Here is a 21,297-nt window from a genome sequence, read left to right on the forward strand (position 1 = left end):
TCAGGACAGAAATTCCTACAGAAGTTTCTCATATAAAGTTAAACCATCAGATTCTAATATATTTTCTAAGCTGCTCTTATTACTAATGGAAGCTGATCGCCTTAAGCATTGTAATTTGATATAGTATGGTACAATAAATCTATACCATATAGTAATTCATATATCATTTATGTCTACATTATGACTATGAATTCAGTAAATAGTAGAGAAAAATGAAAATTTCAGAATTGTGGTGCTGTTTATGGGTGTTAGAGATAACATGCAAGGAGCAAAAGTGGTGATACATTGCTCATGTTTTGACCAATGATCATCTGAAGGTGCAATCTGCTCTCTGTATATTGTGTTCTTTGGACCATATCTTCTCTGTCCTACCAGTTTTCCTAGTTTCTCTCACTCCCTGTGCAACCATCAGTCATTTTCTCTGTGACTGACTTTCCCCATTTGACCTTTTCCTGGCCCACAGTACCATAGTGAAAAATTCTTGCAGCAAAAGCAGCAATGTTTGCTGAATGTGAATCTGTGGTTTCTGCAAACACTTCCAATGACAAATTGGCATCTTGTGATGTCTAAAAACAGCAGGGTTTGCAGGTGATCTGTCTCTTAGCTGGTTGTTTGCAATTTCAAGAGAGTTTTGAAACAGAAAATGGCTAAAAACTACCAAGCAAGTAATGAAACTGGAAATTCTCTTCTACAGACACTTAAGGTCAAGTTTGTTGTCAGGGAGATGGTTTGTTCTTGCTTCATATGGCCATCTCTTTGGAAGAAGCAGAGTACAACTTCCCTTCTCTGTAGCTGCTTCTGCTATTAGCACATAGGCTAAGAAAAAGAAGGGGAAGTGTGGTATGGCAAACATGTTGTACTCTGTTTTTTATTTATTGCACTCTTACTCAGTTTGGCCTTAAACAGCAATAGCAATTTATGGACCAACAAAGACGTAACCCTACTTGTAACCTTGCTTGTTATATATAATTTTATACACAGTAATTATCTTTGAATTCCGTATGAAACACTGTCTTTTCAGACATATTTCAACAAGCCTATTGTATTAGTCAGTAGGAATTCAATACATCAGTGAATCAAATTAGCTTTATCTCTAAGGCTGTGTACTGCTACAAAGACTTGACTAAGTGGATGTGTGGAAGATGTGCTGAGTGTGATAAGGAAGTACAGAAGTAGTCCCTTGGAAATAATGCATGACAACATCACTCTTAGGGTTCAGTAGCTGAGCAGATCAACCATGTTAGCATAGCCTGCCTGGAGAACTTAAGCAAAATATCTTTAAAAGTGTGTGAGCGGAGAAATTTTTCTAGTTTCCAGCTGATGATTAATGGAACATTTTGTTTTCTGAGGTCACTGTAACAAGATCTTCAAATCTTTCTTTGAAGTTTTTCATGGAATCAAAAGCAGTCATTCAACTTTTTCTTACTTTATTTCTTTAATTTCTTTTTGAAAGCAGTACATAAAAGACACGAAACTGCAAATATGCAGTAAAATCTGTTGAGAAGTTTATCCTCCAGCTACTGTACTGCCTGCTTCCCACGAAGACTTCGCTGCAATCCTCTCTTTTTTTTCAGATGTTTCCCTGTTTTGTACCTTTAAAATTATCAGCACTTGGAAAAGTCCTGTTAAATCTGAAAGAAGTCCTGTTTTTCCTTAGTCTTAACAATGTTTCAAATACTGATTAAAAAGGAAACTCTCCCTTTACTCCTGAAGTCAGTAAGAAATATTATGGAAAATTGCGTTAACTCTTGCAAATCCCTCTACAACTATAAAAGTACAAATGAGATCGTCCCTGCTGTTTCAGTCAGGCCTATGAACCTCAGAGCAATAGGATATTTATAAGAAAATTCCAGACATAGCAGTTGTGCTGTGATCCATATGACCCAGTTTCCAGTCTTTGTCTATCCTCCTGTCTTTAAGGAAAAACAGAGGGGCATAAAGTGAAAACTTGGAAGATCACAAATCATTGTTATGACTCATTATAATGAATGATTTGTGCATTACTTTATGGAGTAGTTCGGCTGGTACGGAGGAAAAAAAGATACCCTCCTTTCTAATTTTCACCACTTTATGCTGATTTTCAAGCAACCGTCTTTTTAAAATGACGGTGTTCCTTTTCCATACTGTCCTAGCTAACTATTGAGGTTTTTCAGCTGGGAGGGGTTGTTGTGATACAAAGGCGCGCTCTTGCACTGCTGTTGTCAAGAGCCTGATATTGTTTCTATTACCGCATTAGATCTTGTTTTCTGGTGTTTATAACCAGGCCATAAAATAGTTGGAGTCAAACTTTGATAATTTTCAAAATGTATTTACAAAAAAGATGAATCATCTGACTGGGAGAAGCTTATTAGTTTTGTAAAAAGATATAAGTCTGTATATATATACATATCCTGACAGCTTTGCTGCAATTGTGATTCACAGTTTTGGATTCTCAGATTGAGTCTAATGGCCACAGCATACAGCCTGTATTCTCAGTTCTCCGAAGTTTTTTTTAACATTATTTTTTGTTGTTACCTATTAATAGTGTGTTACAAGAAAAATAAAAATAAATCTACTAAAGGATGATAGTATGCTATTGCTACTCCTATAGACACTAGTATTGCATATATACTCTCCTTCTTTATCTTCATGCTGTGAGTTAATGGGGTATATTTCAAAGTGTCAGAGTTTTCACATCCGAGGATATAGTATAATTTGTTAGACAGAGATTTGCTTCAAGTGTGGCTATATATGTGTTAAGTCTAAAAGACACTGGTATGCTACTATTTCAACACACAGCAAACTTAAAGTTCTGGGATCATGTTTTTGTTTTTCTTGTTACAACGATGGAAGTGTATTCTTTTAGATAAATTGTGTTACAGAAAGCGAGAGAGTTCCAAAATTTTACTAGTTTTACTTTAAGTTGAAACAGCAGAAAGTCATAGCACTTCAGAGGAAATTTCATCCTTAACTCACCTTGTCGTACACTACTGTATGTTAAGAGTTGCTGAGGTCGCTAAGCACTGCCTGATAATGAATTCCATATAAGCTGCAATATTGGAGCGCAGCTGGGTGGGTAAGAATTGAGTTTCAGCCTTTAATTCAGAATTTCCTCATTTTGCTAGTTGTATTTCAAACTGTATTACTGCTTGAAGCACGTGGGCTTTCTGTTGCTTAGCTATACAAATTAATAGAAAAAAATGATGTTTTAACCTGGAATGAACATATGCATAGAAGGTAATGCTCACGATACATGTATTTATTGTCAGTCTTTTTAAAATGTTTTTCTGTTAATAGGAAAATTTATATAAAGTAAGGTTTTCAAATACAGTGCATTTTGCTGTATTTTTCAATAGGGTAAGCTGGGTTATAACCCTTCCAGTATTTTCAAAACCTCAGCCATGATGTCTTAATCAAATCTTAAATATATTCCAGCGCAAGCATGGGAGGTTGGGTGAACACTCAAAACTAACACTTCTTTCAGCAACTCACAATTTGATTTTGGCTCTTTTCCACTGAAAATGAGTTTGGATTTCTGTATTTCACCATTTTTTTCCTTTGGGAAAAAAGATATTTTTGGTTATCTGTACTACTTTGGCCATAGGGAACAAGTGTAACGTATATTTTGTTGTGTTTTGCAAATTTTTGGTGATAAATCATTTTAATACACATACAAAAAAGAATACACTGAGCTGTGATGTGATTTATCTCATCAGAAAACTTGAAGTGCTAATGAATCCTGAAAAAAATTAAACAACCCTTCAAAAATGCCTCCCCCAAAATCCTGTCAGAAAGCTGCAATGATTTTCCTGCCTTCTCAGAAGAAAAAGCGCTGTGCGATTACCAGAAGGGAAACTGAAATCAAAGCTTTGTTAAAAAAAAAAAAAAAAAGGAAAGAAAGAAAGAAAGAAAGACTTGGCTCCTTCTGTAGGAATTGTTGAAGAAAAAAGTATCTCTTTCCTGTGGGATGTATATTTTCCTAAGTGCATATTATTTCAGTATTTAAACTGGAAGGGTTTATGAATAATGATTACTATTCATATTTAAGAGTAATTATTCATTTGAATCCTTCCTGTGGCTTATCAGATACATGTTTTGTTTTACAAAGCTGCTTGAAGATTTGCCTTTGTATCTTTTTGCAGTAATAACGAATAACCTTACTTTTTATAGGCAGCTAAATTAGTCATTTTATCTGATATAACTGATCGCATAACAATTTTAGATGATTGATAAAATTTTCATACTTCTAAATTTTTCAAAGGCTATAATTTGCAGAGGCTCGGTAACAGATTCTTGATCTTAGTAATGGCACAGGGCACAAGAATGACTCTACTGGATTAGGCTAAATTCCATCTAATCCAACAGAGAATGGTCAAAATTTTTATAATAGCAATTCAACTAAGATAAGGAACTGGACTTTTTTTTTTAAGCCGACACATGTTACACACAGAAATCAGCCAAACCGCATTCTCATTTTACCCTAAATTGGGACTGGTTTCTGGAGCCTTTATGTAATATAATCTAATATCTGACTTCTTGTGAAATCATTTCTAGTCATTAGTTTGTATTCCTCATCACTTTGTCTGTTGTTTCTCTATAAGCTGCTTTGAAGGAAAACATTCTAGACTTTATCCAAAAGTAATGAAAGCCAGACTTCTGTTGATGTATTAGGCCATCAGTAATTACCCATATGTAAAATCACAAGAATAAACTTCATCATCTCTGACAATGCAAAATTATTCCTCATGCTGCCAATTTCAGTACTTTGTTCTGCTTAGATAAATTACAAAAACTTACATAAATTTTAGGAAGTAGGGATTACAAGAGGTTTCAGAAATAAAGTATCATTCTTAAAAGCAAAACGCTGTTTTTGCTGTTTCTGGTTTCTGCACATTCACCAGCATAACTAAACATCTTATATGCAGTAAGACAGAGAAAAATCACAAGTCTTTAAATTTACACATCACTTTTACAGTTGCTACTTCCTAGCCAGTCGTATCTTCATGAGATCATCAATCCTCAACTGAAGGACTGGTACTTTGGGAGGGCCGTGTAGGAGCTCAGAGCTGCCAGTTGTGCTTCAGCAGCGAGAGACACGGGAGCATAGCAGAGCTTGGAGGCTGGTAGCTAAAGCCAGGTGTGCCTGTGCAATAGGTGGGGAAGACATTTGCACTGAGCCCCTCTTATACATTCACCCTGATAAGGAGTATATAAAAGTGTCAGTACAGGAAATCAGGAAAAGATAGTAGAATTTTCTTTGAACATAAAATATACGGGACTCAGAAATCAGCTGGATTGGAGCCCTTGCTCCTCCAGTGTCAAGGTACAGTGTACTTGCACTTCCAATGCCAATTTAAGTGAACAAAACAAAGGTTTTTCTGTTACCTGGTCAGCGCTGAGCACTGCCAGTGTTGCCAGTATTTTAATCTTTCAATTAAAAGCAAACTTGAACAACACTGTCTCTCAGACCAACTTTTAATCAGCCATGAAGGAATGGTAGTTTTTGTTCAATTATTTTTGCTGTTTTGAAGTCTCCTACACATGTGCACATGCATTTATGGAATGTGATTGCTAAAAATATTTAGGATTTGTTCTTAATTTCTGCTATATTTCTTTCTCAGAAAGCATTAAATAATTTCTATCTGACTACTATAATTATTTTTGTTTTAGGAGAGTTATCAGAGATTTGCGTTAAATCATAGAATCACAAAATGGCCTGGGTTGAAAAGGACCATAATGATCATCTAGTTTCAACTTCCCTGCCATATGCAGGGCCGTTAACCACTAGACCAGGCTGCCCAGAGCCACATCCAGCCTGGCCTTGAATACCTCCAGGGATGGGGCACCCACAACCTCCCTGGGCAACATGTCCCAATGTGTCACCGCCCTGTGTGAAAAACTTTCTCCTGATCTCTAAACTAAACCTCCCCTGTCTTAGTTTAAAACTACCCTTCCCCACCCCCTTCCACTTTGTCCTATCACTATCCACCCTCAAAAACAGCCATTCTCCCTCCTGTTTAAACAATCTTTTCAAGTACTTGAAGACCACAATGAGCTCTCCCCAGAGCCTTCTCTTCTCTAAGCTAAACAAGCCAAGTTCCCTCAACCTTTCCTCATAGTAGAGGTGCTCCAGCCCTCTGATCATCCTAGTCGCCCTCCTCTGGACCCGCTCCAAGAGCTCCACATCCCTCCTGTATTGGGGGCCCCAGGCCTGGACGCAGTACTCCAGTATTAAACAGTGACAAGTAAATCTGACTTGCTTCTGGTAATGTTTGTTTAACTAAATATTATCTTCTGAAGCTGTACATTGAGGAAAATTTCTTTCTACCACTGTAACTTCTGTATACTTTGTCTAATGTACATAATGGAAAACTTAATGCAGTGTTGAGAAAAAAAAAGATGCTCCTTATTAGTAACTGACAAAATACAGCTCTTATTTCTAAAATGCTTTATTACACTCTAGTGATATACATAGTGCTGCTTTCTTTTTCCCAGTGATATATTTGGTACACTGTGTGATAAATAAATCAGTGCATGTGAGAATTCATCAGATTGTATTTGGTAACTTGATTTTACCTTTTTATCCAATGATTGATGTTCTAACTTGTATGAAACTAGTCTCTGCAGAGGATTTTGAGTATCTTTAGAATTATCTCCATTATTACAATCTTTTTCGGCTCCAAAAATAAACGCTCCTCCAAAACACATAGAAGTAAATAAAGTAGAAAGCATCATGAATTGCAACTAAGTGAATAAAATTTTCATGTTGGTAGATTTTGAAATCTGTTTTGATAATACTTCTCTTGCCATGATTCTAATAGAATAAATGTGAACTGTATGAAAGTAGATAAATTCTATGGTTAGATGGAAGCAAATCAACATCTACAATAGATAATGATTGTGGTAAGGTCTGTTCTTCACCTGTTCTCTGTGTTACTACTTTATTGTACAGGTATATGTTTTTTGCAATTAAATAATCATCAAAGCAATACTGGAATGCTTAAAATACGACCTCTGCAATGCCACAATTTATATCTTTGCCTTTAAGTAATTGGCTTGTTTGTTTTGAAATCTCATACTTAGTTCTTCAACAACTCATATGATTTACTGTTAAAATAAGTGTCTGAATTATACTCTCAATTTAGTTATTATCCTGTAAGTAACATATGCAATGCAAAAAGCCTGAGCCAGAAAAACAAAATAAAATATATTATCAAGGTCCATTTTGCAGTGCTAGGTTTTGCCTGAAATCTAAGCATCAGTAGATAGCTCTAACCAGTAGTAGCACCTGAATAAATGTTTAAGTTAGCATAGCAAAATATTCTTAAATTATGATGCAGTTATTTTTATTATAGATGTGAACTATTAAATGATGTATATTTATATAGAGCTTCAGGCTATACATTCTTGATCAATTTATTCTACTAGGAATAACTACAGAGATGTGTCTGGAATCATGGGAATTACTAAAGTACTGGGAAACTATAAATGTTTTCAGCTTTCAGAATGCTGTACATTTGTTGAAAAGTCGTTTTAAATTTAACATTGCACAGATCATTTAATTTGTTTTGTTGTTATGCCACATGACACTTCTCTCTTCTTTATATGATCTGAACATCTCAGTAAGTAAGATTATTTGCTTTGGTCTCAGTCTTGAAAGAAAACGTTAGGAGCTTTATTCAAAATAGAGTAGAACGTACTATAAAATCCTAACAAGATGTAAAGAGAGGGGAAAATACAGCTAAGTCTGCCACTCATTGGCAAGCACTGTGACATGATATAAAGTCTGCTTCTCTGAGTAAATGTTTTTCTTTCCCCCGAACTTTGTGGTTGAGAAACTTGTGAGCAGAACTGTATACAAGCACCAAGAAATTTTTGAATTTATGAATGAGGAAGGGCTTTGTAATCCCAGTGGTGAGTCTGGTCCATATCAGAGAACTCAGTGAGTTTGCCGCACATCGCACTATAGTTGTTCTACGTGGCTGAGATTAGCAGCTCACTTGAATATAGATATGAAAATGACAGTTACTTCCTTTTAGATTTTAGTGCCACTAAAAAGATTTCAGCATGAATTTAAATTTTTTTTCAGCCCAGAGCAGTAAATAGAAGATAGTGGACTGCTAGGTAATGTTGGTAGTGATGAACAGAGTTTGAATGCTACATGTACAGTTAATTTAGTGGCAAAATCCACACGTTTCTGATGAGATGCTCAGCAAGCATGAACAAAAAAAATTCAGTGAGTGACAGAAGGAGAGAGAAAAGGATATATGCATTTATTTATTTATTTTCCAGAACGAATACACATCTCCTTCTGCTCTTGTAGATACAGATTGTGTTAGAAAAGATTGTTTAAAGGACTTTTGCAGGAATGCTACATTTAAAACAACTTTTAAACTTTTGCAGGAAAGCAGCCGGTGGAATGAGTTTTTTCTAAAACCTGGAATAAAATACTGACCATTTTAAGACCAACAAGAGCTGTAAGTTAGGCATTGGAAACAAATACATGTGTTTGTGTAGCGCAGAGTTGTCATTTCACAATATGCATTACCTACTGTTGACGGCCAAGTTACTCAGAGAACTTGTGAAAGGAGTTGAGCAACACAAGTGGTAGGGAGAGTGCTGATTAATGTGGATAAGCTAAAATGTCTTCAGGAATTTTGATCATAGTTCTGAAAACAGACACTGCCTTTTGAGCAGGCCCCAAGACTTCAAATGAGTTTACATGATTTCCACTTTTTGATCCCAGCCACATCTCTTCTGGGCTAAGCAGGGAAGGACACTGATATTCTCTTTTAAAAGAGTATCAATACACTTTAGTATCAAACGTAGCTACCACAAAAGTCGTGTTCAGACTTGAGGCCGTAGAAGACCAAGTCCCGCAGGCTGCTGCTGTGACTCAGAAGGGAGACAGTGAGGTCCCCAGTGGACTGAGGGGCGAGAGGTGGGAACAACAGAGAGAAGCCTGGGGGCCGGCATCAGGTTTAGGTAGGAGGAGGTTACCTGGGACCTAACACATTCCCATGGCTCTGCCAGAAGTGCTGCGATGGGACCTCCAAAAGACAGCCAAAAAAGAAAAGGAGAGGGAAGGAAGGCTGTCTGAGAGTAGTTTTTAGGGTGAGAATGCTGTCAGTAAAGAAACCCTGTGGCTTGTGATGCTGGTGGTAGCAATAAGCAGTCTGACTTGCTGTCCATTCAGTGCATCGCTGGTTGATATCTGCACATAATGCCTTTCAGACATCAAACTAATAAATTAGATCAGAAATTAGAGCTCTGATTAGATATTATTTCATCATTTTTGTTCTAGCAAAGCTGGTATCTTGCAAGACAGGCATCCAGTTTTCAAAAAATGCATGAAATCCAAGGGGTTTTTAGTGCTTTTAGAAAGAAATGGATTTGAAGCAGAGAAAGCCATTATGAATCCCCTGGTTGTATTCATTCCTCTAAACAATCATTAAAATCAGGTCAGATTGTTTACTGAAGTGAATGCTTTCACTCTTGTATTAATAAGATTATTAATACAGGCTGCTGCTTCCAGAAAAACTAACAGACATTTTTTCAAGTCCTCCTTGAGCTTCTTATAACAAGTGCTGGTGAACAATTAGCTAGTTCATTAAGAAGTTACACGTGATTTTATTGAGGCAAACAGCTCTGAATCAAAGAATCCAATTCGCAGATCTAGGCTGAAGCACATAATTGGCATGTATTTTAAGATCGCTGTTAAAGCTATAAAAAAGATTTACTAGGGAAGGAATGGATCCAAAAACCCTAAAGGAGGGAATATGTTACTCGTGACTCAGTGTTACAAATGGACTCACTTAATGCTAAAGTCTTATTTCCTTTAAAACAAAACGAAAGAAAATAAAAATAAATGCAAATCCCGTTTAGTTTACTTTTTAGTAAGAAGTAGACCTTTTGTTTCTTCATCCGAAACAAAAAAATTGCATATTTTATTTTTTCATGTATTTTGTTAAGATTTTCAGTATTGCTATCAAAAATGTAGTTTTAGTGAATCATTTAAATTTAGTTGAGAAATTGATAAAGTATAATTGTAAAGCCAAGTTATATACTTTCACTGTGTTGTTGAGGTGCGCAGCAAGTGATTAATGCTGCTGTTCTAGAAGCATGTCTGCATGCGCACATAACTGGGAACCTGCGTATGTTCTGGAAAGATAAACTTGAGCATTTGCAGGGCAAGAGGGAAGGAAGGTGCCTTGTTCTGAGGATGCTTTAGAAACAGTAATGCTTTCTTCTGAATTCTGAAAAGCTTTGGGTTAAGAAAGCTTTCCGTTTCAAGTAAGTACATGAGAACAACTAATTTACTGATTAATTTCTGCAAGATTTCCTTAAATAAAATAATGACATTTTTTGCTTTTGAAATGAGAGGTATAAATAATCAAGTTCTGAATATATTCATATTGGATTAGAGTCTGCTTTCTATGGTAATACTGGTTGTTTGATTACCACAGTGTAAAAACTTCTGTAGCTGATATTACTGTTGGACTTGGTGCAATGACACTGAGGCATTTTCAACTATTAGCCTTCCCCAGGGTTCTTTTCAGACAAAATGTTATGCATCAGCTCTTATTTGAGTGTAAGCCTATTGAATAGGATTCTCCTCTCTGCCAACTTGGCAGCACATTCTCCTGCTAATAAAAGAGGTTACCCCAGATAGAGATCCCAGATGTGCCTGAACTACTTTTATTAGGACTATGGAGGGGCTCAGTGTTTCCTTCTGACTGTTTTCAAAAAAGGTGTGGGCTTGCTTTCATAACTACCCTAAGAATTGTATTACATCATTGGATTTTTTTTTTCCACTAAGTGAATAAAACTGTAGATGTGTTAGCAGAGAACACAGCGTAGGAAATACTGATGTTAAAAACAATAAATGTATTTTATCCCAATATAAACATTGGTTTGATCCTATTGAATTCGGGTAAGAACATAAACACTGCTGTTTAACACTGAGTTAAAAATATCTTCATACCTCTGTATTTTAATGAGAGCTAGTGTGATAATCAGAATAATTAACAATAAATGCTTCTAAGAGCAATGGCTATTACTTTTTCAAAATAAATGTATATATGTAGAAAACGTTTGCTTATTAGAATTCTTATTATACATAGGGATAAAAACAATTTACCAATTGCCTGATAGAGGGCTCTTGCAGACTGGAATCGCTTTTATCAGTATTCCTTTTGTTTGTTGGTTGGTTTGAGTTCTTTATAGTAATCTCAGCAGTTGTAAGAGATATTTTACTGCAAAAAATGTATTCAAAATTTATCCATGCTATTTCACTGAATGTCTTGTTCACAGTTTTAAAACTGCAATAAGTAGGATAATCTAAATGGGATATTGAATTAAATAATATAGTTTGTTACTCTTACTGTTGCTATTCAAAAATTGTGTATAAAAATACATTTACAACTGTAACTAAAAACCTTGATTTTCCTTTCCAGGCCTTTCTGTTGGAATTTTTATTGTTGTCAAAACATGAATGTAGAAAACAGTTTTAATTAAAATAATCCCTTGCTTTATTACTTGTCTTCTTCATAAATAGTGAAACTGGTCATGTCTCTGATTGATTTTTATTGTAATTGCATCAGATATAAAAGGAAAGAAACTGCACAGTGGATTCACACGGCAGTATTCCATTTCAGTTTTTCAAAAACAGGGTTTGATTCAAAGGCTCCCATTAGTTTCAGTGGGCTTTGGATCAGGCACAGGGTTAACAGCTTATTTTTCAAACAACTAGAAAGAGGTGTAAATGTCAAAGGTGATTGTTATACTGTGAGTTCCATAAACTGCAAAAAAAGCTACTACTAAAGCTCTATTTTTCCTTAGTTTAACAGCTTCTATGAAAATAGTGTTAATAAGTATATCAGGAACAGTATCTAATAATGAATCAGATACGTAAAAAGACCTTTAAAACTCCTTTTATATAATAATTGGAAAGTTAAAAGTGACTTAAAATCCCTAACTTCTCATGCTGTGATGTAAATTGTATTTTTTTTAGGTTCCAAATTCAAAGAGGGAAAACTGATCCTACCAGTTACAAGAGCCTGGGGGACTGTTTTAGGACTATTTTCCAGAGAGAAGGGTAAGTGTATATGTTTTTAAAATTGTCAATTTTATGTGACCTTTTTTAATCACCCATTTTCCAGACATTAGATCCTCTTTATATTCCACTCCTTATGCAACTGCCAGAATTCAGCAAACATTTAGTCCTATATAATGATCACAATGTAAAAAGCCCTAGCATTTCTTACACTCACAATCCCAAGTTTTGCCATTAGGATATGTTTAAAGACTGTGATGAACAGCTGTGCAGAGATATTTGAGTAAACTCTGCTTCAGTGCTGGGAGTTGGAAGGCCACAGCAGTGCATTTCAGTGTCTAGTCTCTTATATCCTGTTTTCCTGGTTTTCTGAACTAGCTCTGCCTGAGCTTGAGTTGAGTGAAGTTCTTGTTTCCAAGCTCTGGTGAACAGGTATTCCCAGTTAGCTGTGGTATGCAATGACTCCAAGACCTCTATGAGTAAAATTCCACAACTTTTCAGTTGGACAGAATATAGAAGAGAATTTATGGGCCTTAGTCACCTGAATCAAACTGGCTTCAGATGGTACCAGTGTTCTCTAAGCCACAGCTACACTAAGGGATGTGGGCTCTGATCCAGAGCGGCATTTAAATACACGCTTAATTTTATGGGCAGTCCTGTTAAAGCCAGTGAATGTAATGGGACTGATCACATGCTTAGTTAAGCCTGTTATCCACAGGAGCTCTTCAGGAGCTAGCCTTTAATCAAGGTGGCTCTAATTAGTCAATCCCAGTTTAGAGTAGCTGGTAGACTTTCTGTAAGAACTTTACCAACATAATTGCAACCTTTTTTTTTGTCCATATATTGATGAAAATGGAGTTGTGCTCATAAAGAGCACTACAGATACCACATGTGGAGGCAGCATAAGAGCAGCAGGGCACAGATTTCTTGTGTCTAGAAGTTGCACTGGAAAAGCAGTAGCAAAAGTAGCAGTGAAATTCAAGAACTAGACCTATTCTTTTCTTGTAGTGATAATTAGCTAAACTACACTGCATAAGTACGTAGGTATAGAATTAGATTTGAATTGCTAAGGGGAGATGTAGAGATGTTTCACAGAGGTGTTACGGGGGAGCATTGTCACATTTGCCCTTCTCAGTGGTAGATTTATTTCTGATGAAAGACTAATGCTTATATCTACAAAGTGCTGAAAAACCTAAAGCTAAAAGGACCACAAAATTATAATCTGTTGCTTCTGGGGTTTTCTAAAGTGAGTGTGTTCCTTCTAGAAAGGTTTTTTTTTTCTTATGCTTTCTCAGTAGAAAAGTAGTAATACTTATTTTCATGTCAATCCGATTTTTTTCAGGTCTAGATTCAATATTTCAATCAGTGAGCATTAAGTCTATTGATCAAACTCACTGTTATTTTTATATTATTGAAAAAGTCTCAAAATGTAAAATTAGCAATGGGGAGATGTGTCTGGAGAAAGAGTCTAAATAAAGAGACTGCTTCCAAGCTAATTTATTTAGGATCTTGCTTTATTGCCTGTATGCTTATATTGTGTAATTAAATGTTTGTAAAACACACATGCATAGAATAGTAATAGGACACTGCAAGTTTCAATATACCATGTATATGTAATATAGTTGTCTTATATTATTTTATTGGGGAAAGGAAATAAATGCTTTATCTTTCATTTTTTTCAATTACTTTTCAATTACTTCTCAGAGATATAGCTATGTCCATTCTATGGATTTGATTTCATTTTTACTTTCCCAGTGATCAGTGTGATGTGTCAGTGTGCTACATAACACACATTAACTTTTTGACTATGGAGAAATGCTGAGGGGTCTGAGTAAAGTAATCATTTGTGAATGAGCTTCAGAAAGGAAAGATGAATGCCTTGGGCTTTTTTCTGTGTAATGCATATGTCACAATACTTGAACAAAACTATATTTATTTATTTATTTATTTTATTTATGAGTATCAAGGCTTGAAACTTTAACCAGGAATGAAAGATAATTACATAAAATCATTATAGATTTAAATAATAACTGAGCAGGGGCTAGCACTGAACTTCCATCAGGGTAGAGCTAATGGAAATTTTGACCTATCAATTGCGAATGTGGATTATACTGATGTAAAAAGAAAAAATTAAAAAAAAATCAGAAAGTTACATAAAATTAGTCATCAGTAGTCAGCACAAGGCAAAAAATAGGAGAATCTCAGATATATAATCTTAAAGGTTGGCTAACAATAAACAAAAGTAATCAACTACATAACATACTTGTCTGAATTCTCAAATCTGTTATTCCCATCTGTGCAAGCTGTCCAGATTCTGAAGCTTGGTGATTGCGACACTTCAAGAGAAATGAGAGAGATTACTGTTAAATCTTTAAATTAGTGAAAACCTTCAACCCAAATATCCTCTCCTTGGCTGGCCACTAAATTATACAGAAGAGAGTACCAGAAATGGCTTCATATTCAGATACCAAGCAAACAAAAACAATGCATGAGGTATCCAGATTTGAGTGTGTAAATCTGGAAGAGGGTCAAATGAAATGATGCCCCATGTCTATACCATAATAACTGCCTCTTCATCATTTTTATTGCAGTAACAATCTGATATTTTCATGGAAAACTCACCAGAAATGGTGGCCAGGATTTCTTTAACCACCACTCTGATTTCCTCCATGTTGTAATGAAAAGGGCAGAGAAAATGTTTCCAGTCAAGCTAGTGAAATAGTGTCCTTTTCAAAGATTCTTAAGATTCTTAAGATTCCTTTTTTTTTTTTTTTCCCCCACAAGATATTAGAAATTTCTTAAAGAAAAAAAATACAGGAAAAAGACACAAAAGAACAAACAAAAAACCTGCAAAAGCTCTCTTCCCCGAGCTCCCAAACTTTGAAGAGCTATTTGAATGGAAATAAATCTCCTCCATGGGGATCCATCCCTTGAACTCTTTTCTTGTCATACAAGAAAATGGGGGCCACAAAACATAAAATTTAATTGAGACTCGCTGAAGGAAAGCCTAGCCTAGTGGAGTGTTGAAGGTCACCTAGTTTTCTAATGAAAGGAATTACAAGCACTCACAACAGGGCTCTTGTGAGCTTGTGTTGGAACCTTCCAGTTGCTGCCAATTGCAAGGAGACAACAGCTCCACAAATCCTCTCTGAACAACCTCTGCTCAGCTGTGTTCACTAGGAACCTTTCCTCTGCATTTCTCTGGTTTCACTTATGAGATGCTGCAAGTATTGACAGATCTTTGACAGCAGAGGTAAAACCACCAGGAGTATATCTGTTTATTGAGGGGTGACAGCTTTATAGCCAACATAAAAATAATCTGATGTTTATTGAGGAAAATGTTTGGATAGAGGATTAACTGAAACCATTAATAGTGAAAACTTTTCATTCTTTTTAGGTCCTACAAATAAGAGATAGATCATGTTAGATGGCTGATTTTTGTATTGTATTTTTGACATCTTCACTACATTTGTATTCACTCGCTTCTTTGAAAATGACTTAGACATGAATATGAAATGTAAGAATAAGCCAACAGTATAGCTTTATATTAAAGACACATGGTGTTGTGTCTTGTAGTAGGAATGGAAAACTGTGCCTATCAGCACTATCTTAATTTAGAGTAGCACTAAAATGATAGCTGACGTTATTTTGAGTCTGTAAACAACTTTGTTCATATAAACTTAAATTTTCATGGGCTCATAATTTTAACAATAAATGTTCTGGCTTAGAGTTGGCTTTTTTTGATAGGCAATTGGTAAGGAAACTTGTTACTTTTCTCATATGTTGGTTAGCTTGCCTGAAACAGAACGGGTAGGAGCATCCTGGTTTCTAACTCAACATTTTAGTAAGTTACAGTTTAAAGTGCTGCTAGCTTTTCTTAGGACTAAGATGGTCCTGGGAAACTACAAAACACTGTAATCATTGATCATTTGAGACCTCATTACTTCTGCTGATTTATTTGACTATTCATATTGAATTTGGTTTGAGAAGAAACCTCCCAATAAAATAAAATAAAAAGCCCAATAAGCTTTATAGCTATTTCTGTCTTTTCAGCGTGGTCTTACCACTCAGTTATACCTATAAGTGCCTATATGACCACACACCTTTCTTTTACTAAGCAGCACCCTGACTCATACATTAGTGGGATTAGGCTTTAAAGCTGCATGAAACTTGTTAGCTATGGGTGGAGCAGGTGGGAGAACAGCCAAGGCTAAGCGGGAGCTGAATGAATGATGAGTTGTCAGCAAACGTGCAGAAGCTGGGGTATTCCTGGCTTATGTGCTACCAGCGATAATTCATTGATTAAGGAATTTTCTAGCATTCCCACTTGTCCCGTCACTACCCCTTGGATATCTGTTGTGGTGACAAGGGCTGGGGGAGGGGGAGGATGATGATGATACTCTATTACTTCTAATTGCCAGCAGGCAGGGAAGGAGGGGTTGCAGGACTACCAGCCCTGCAAACAAGCTCTGGTCTCTGATACTCACCAGCACTCATTGCTTCCTATTCCTGGACAGCTGTATGTCTGCTCTTCCAGATGGGCTGAGGAGGCATATCAAATAAATATCAAATAAATGTTATACAAGTACAAATAGTTAGCTACCTCGTGCACTGAGCTTTCAATGAAATAGCCTACAAGGGAAGTGTGACATGGTTAATCATGCAAACAGTCCCTTTTCCCATCTTGCAGTTATGAAGCAGAAATCCATTCTACTTAGTGGAGTCATAAATTCCTGTGGTATCAAAAGATCAGACGTAGGTTCTTACTGAAGTACTCTGAAGCAAACAGAAGTGGTAGATTAAGATGTTGTTCCTCCTGCAGATATCTGCCCCGCTTTTTGGTTTCATGTTAACACCTACCATGAGGAGCAGAGGTGAACTGAGACCTGTGCTTGCTCACTGTTCTCAGGAACCTGATTCCTTCACACACTTACCTTTATCAGCACTTTTGAATACTGTGTTCTTGCCAGCGGAAGACATGTTTTCTCTACTGCCCCCTACTTCAGGGACAGTAACTTCCACATGAATGCTTAGAAAGGTCTGTTAGCACTTCAGAAATATATGTACATACACTAATCTCTTTTATAGTCTTATGTCTGCCCTACAAACTCATAATACTTGCTAAAATGACAGTGAAGATACAAAAAAGGGCACTACAGCATCAAAATATCTCTCTGTAGCTATTCTGAATCCACTTAGCTCATAGTCAGTAGTGTATCTCTCTTTACCCTACTCTATGCATACAGGAAGCATAAACAACACAGCTGTTTCCAGTGCCATTTACTCGCAATTCACCCCTACTCTTACTCCATGTAGACCCATGTGTAATATCATACTTATCTGATCTTACTGTTTTCAGATTCGTTTGACTGTCTATAGTTTGTTTGCACTTGCATCTTAAAACCATCATTTGTGTTTTTAACTTGGATGGGCATCAAGCCATAAAATTTACATGGTGGAACAACCTTGGGTAACATTATTATATTGGGTAACATTATTAAGATTCCTTTTAAATTTGGAAGAGAAAGGCAGAAATGTTAGCCGACAGATTTCTCAGATCATTTGCTTTAAGACTGTGATTTATATTATGCTTGCAAGATTTTAGATTGAGCATTGCCACAAAGGAGAATCTTTTAGTTATTTGAAGGTGATGTGTATTGTGCTTTCTTCTGTAAATTAAGGTTCACAATTGATATTTAAATTTTGTCTCATTTCCCAGTAAAAACAGCAAAAATTTTAGGAAATCTTAATCCCTGGTAAAGTTTTGAAGTGCAAGTCCATATATATGCATACCTATACATAAAATATTCATACATTCTTTTAGTGTCTTTGTAGTTAAAATGACCCTGTTCATAATTCAGAGAAGTTTTGCCAACAGTCCCAAGTGACTGGATGCTTTTACAGCATTGGTCAGCCATGAAACAAAGCTGAAAACCATTCTTCTAATCTACAGGTCTCAAATCACCTTGCTGAAAAAGAAAGCATCTTCATCTTATTTGTACAGTTAGGGATACTGGGGTGTAAAGTGCCAGACAGCAGAATAGGTGTGGACAGGAGGATGAATACAGATGTTTCTCATGAAGCAGCCTGACACCATGTAATTTGTTTGCCCCACAGTAACATGTTAATATCTGAGCCCTTTGGAATGTGTGAGTTGGACAAATAATTCATAAGTATGAACACTTTTGGGGCAGTCTGTTTTGTGGCCTTCTGTGGAGCTGGGTGCACTTTTAGGCCTGTAGCCAGATATCCTGACAGCAAACCCAGTGCCCTGCCGGATGGGCTGCACTGTCTGCAGGCAGCCAAAGCACTTACACCAATGTTACTGTCAGCAGGTTTTCATCATCCTGCTCAAGCAGCAATTCTCTGTTCCTCACCATCAGTTCCCTACCCCCATCTTCATATGTTAACACTTGAAAACATAAGAAATGGCTCTGGAATGTGAAAAACTTTTATTCCCAGTTTTATGTGTGTAGTTTTCTGGAATACAATGAGGTTGCACTGGTGTCACTGCAAGCTGCATTTGGCCAACCACAATTTTATTACTGACAGACAGACGTTTTACTTGCAAAACCTGATCTGGTATATATAGCAACGCAGTAAACAGGGACACGTTTAGAGAATCACTTCTGAGGATCAGATGCCTTAAAGATGAAGCACATGCTCCTTTATTTCCCATAGGAAAAGAACATGATAAAATTATGTAAATCTTATAAGCACCTTAGAAGTGAAAAGGCCAGGCCTTAACTGGTTTAAGTTGTTACTGTTTGCTAAGGCCAGTTTATGCTGGATATCTGTTTTGTATTTTTAAAGGTTCAAACCTTTCTTTTTTAGATTTCAAATATTTTCAGATTGTTTTAATCTTAGTGTTACAGTTCCTTATGTGTCTATATGTTCTACTAATATCACATAAATATAGCTTTTTATATGATTGTATTTATAGCAAAAGCTTCTATAGTGTTTTATTTGGAAATAGGTGACTGCATTATAAAAGTAGAGTAGTAAGGAGGTACTCACCAAGGATTGTTTACAGTCTGCCTTTATCTGCTTTACTTAGCAATATACAAGCACAGCTTTAATTTTTAGTCCTTATGATGTGAACATTCAAAAATATTTATCGTTTTACCACATTCATTTCTTGCTGGATTCAGGTGTATTTGTTATATTGCTTAAAAAGATCAATGTGATAATTATGTTTTTTTAAAAAACACATTTGAGTCTAGAGTACAGAAAATATTATACTTTCTGCAACATCATGTTCTCTGAGGGTGAAAAACATCACTGCCAAATATTCCTCCAGGCTGGAGCTCGCACCTGCGACCTCAGTGGGGACAATTTTGCCCCACTTTGGGCTGCAATATAGTGCCGAGCCCTGAGCCAGTAGCACTCAGTGGAGAGCAGGCAGACGAGATGCTAAGCAGAGCCATCTAGAGTTGGGAAGCTGGGAAGGGCTCTCACACTGCTCATCATCCATCTCCAGGGCTTCCTTTGCTCGCCCAGACCTGTAAGAAAATTCTCATCTAGTGAGCTAAGAGATTTCAGGTCAGAAACTGAGGCACTGCCAGCAGTGGTCACAGGCAGGCTGCGTGTCCTCTGAGCAAAGATGTATATGAATTGCTGTTTCAAGACTGAGAAGCTGGTTTCTACACAAGTCCTATTTCTGTATCGTGCTGCTTCACATCCCTGTGCAGCTTTCCATTTCTGGAATGTCATACATATATTCTGCCACCAAAGTGAAAACTTTATAAATAAAGATCACAACTGCTTCTAGCCCTGACTGAGGGACGGGGGATCTCTCTAACCCAGTCCTATACAGTGCTGTCAGGCTCAGCTGCAGGTAGAGGAAAGGAGCTGAAATCTACACCCTGCCCTCTTTCCTATCAAAGGTAAAAGCTCCAAAATCTGTATGTGACATTGTCAGTAGTCAGCTGTCAGAATTAACTGTGTCTCTTAGGTAATTACAGCCATTACTGGTTAATATTTCATAAATGCAATCACAATCACATATGCATTTTGAAATGCAAAATTAATTTCAGTTATGCATTGCAGTTCTTTTAGAGGCAAATTGTTTACTTCTCTGTGATTTGTGATTCTAGTAGCAATGAATCGTTAACCTATTCCTTAAAAGAAAAATTCCACTCTACCAAGGGAAAAACAGTGACCAGAGAACAGATAAATCACTTTTATAACCTTGGAACAGCTGACTTTACACTTTTATTGCAGTGTTTGAAAAAGCATCTTTTCATCTGGAAGGAATCAGTTTAAAATGTGATTGTCAACACAACTAAAGCAGCTTTCTGTTTAAAATGGCTGCTCGCGAAGATTAGAACTGTAGTTTTGCCAGGATTTTCTTTACAGACATTAGTTACTAGGACCAAGAGATTTTAGATGGGATGTTCACAGGAAATACCTGGCAGACAGCGTAAAATGCAAAGTAAAGCATTTTTATTTGGATTGTATATTTGGATTTGTATGTTTGGATTTTATTTGGATTGTATATTATTTGCATGTATGTGAAAATGAGCAACAGTTATTCATGTCAAAGCCTTCTTTTTAAAGTACAAGTCTGTAAGTTGTAAACTGAAGAAGAAAATATTAAAAATCTAGATTATTTTTTTCACATCCTGACCTAAGAAATCAGACAACATACATTTAGCACATTTTTTAGACTGTATTTCATATTTATTGATAACGATGCTGCTATTCTGTTCTTTAATTTGCATATGTTTATTTGGTCTAACATCATTTTCTTCACTTGTTATGTCTAAAAACAAAGCTTTGTCTCATTTATATCAATCATTTTGATTATCGTAGTCCTCAGTTCTTTAAGTATAACTCATTCATTTCACTCCCTTAAATATTTAATCTTTAAAAGGTGCAGGTGAAAATCCTACGCAAAATGAAGCATTGCATTCACTGATAAAACATTTTACTTCCGGAATAATTTGAGCTTTACACTATACACTTTGCTCATCACTTTAGTTGTAAATTATGAAAATGTAATAAGATTATACTTTCAAGATTACCTGTCTAATCGGCATATTTTTTTCAATACACATCATTTTCATGTTTTCAAGGCAGGTTAATTATATGTTATCTTTAGCATTTTTATTAACAACTTTTTATTACTCCATATGCTTAAAACACATTTCCTCTTTTTGGTTTGTTTGTTTGTTTGATACTACGTTACTTCAGCTTCTATCTAAATACTGTAAGATGAATACCATTATATGATAAACTTTTAAAATGTATATTCGTTAGGA

The 21,297-nt window shown here is 36.1% G+C and overlaps 1 protein-coding gene across 2 annotated transcripts in view; it reads left to right on the forward strand.

The window, feature by feature from the left end:
- The window catches only part of SLC25A21 (solute carrier family 25 member 21), a 221,302-nt gene that overhangs the window by 147,088 nt on the left and 52,917 nt on the right, over nucleotides 1–21,297 (forward strand). For both annotated transcript variants that reach the window (XM_072338791.1, XM_072338792.1), the window contains exon 3: nucleotides 11,993–12,076. In XM_072338791.1, coding sequence (XP_072194892.1) covers nucleotides 11,993–12,076 — 84 coding nt within the window. The remainder of the gene's footprint in view (nucleotides 1–11,992; nucleotides 12,077–21,297) is intronic.

Source organism: Excalfactoria chinensis, chromosome 5 (genome assembly GCF_039878825.1).
Source record: "Excalfactoria chinensis isolate bCotChi1 chromosome 5, bCotChi1.hap2, whole genome shotgun sequence".
Lineage (NCBI taxonomy): Eukaryota > Metazoa > Chordata > Aves > Galliformes > Phasianidae > Excalfactoria > Excalfactoria chinensis.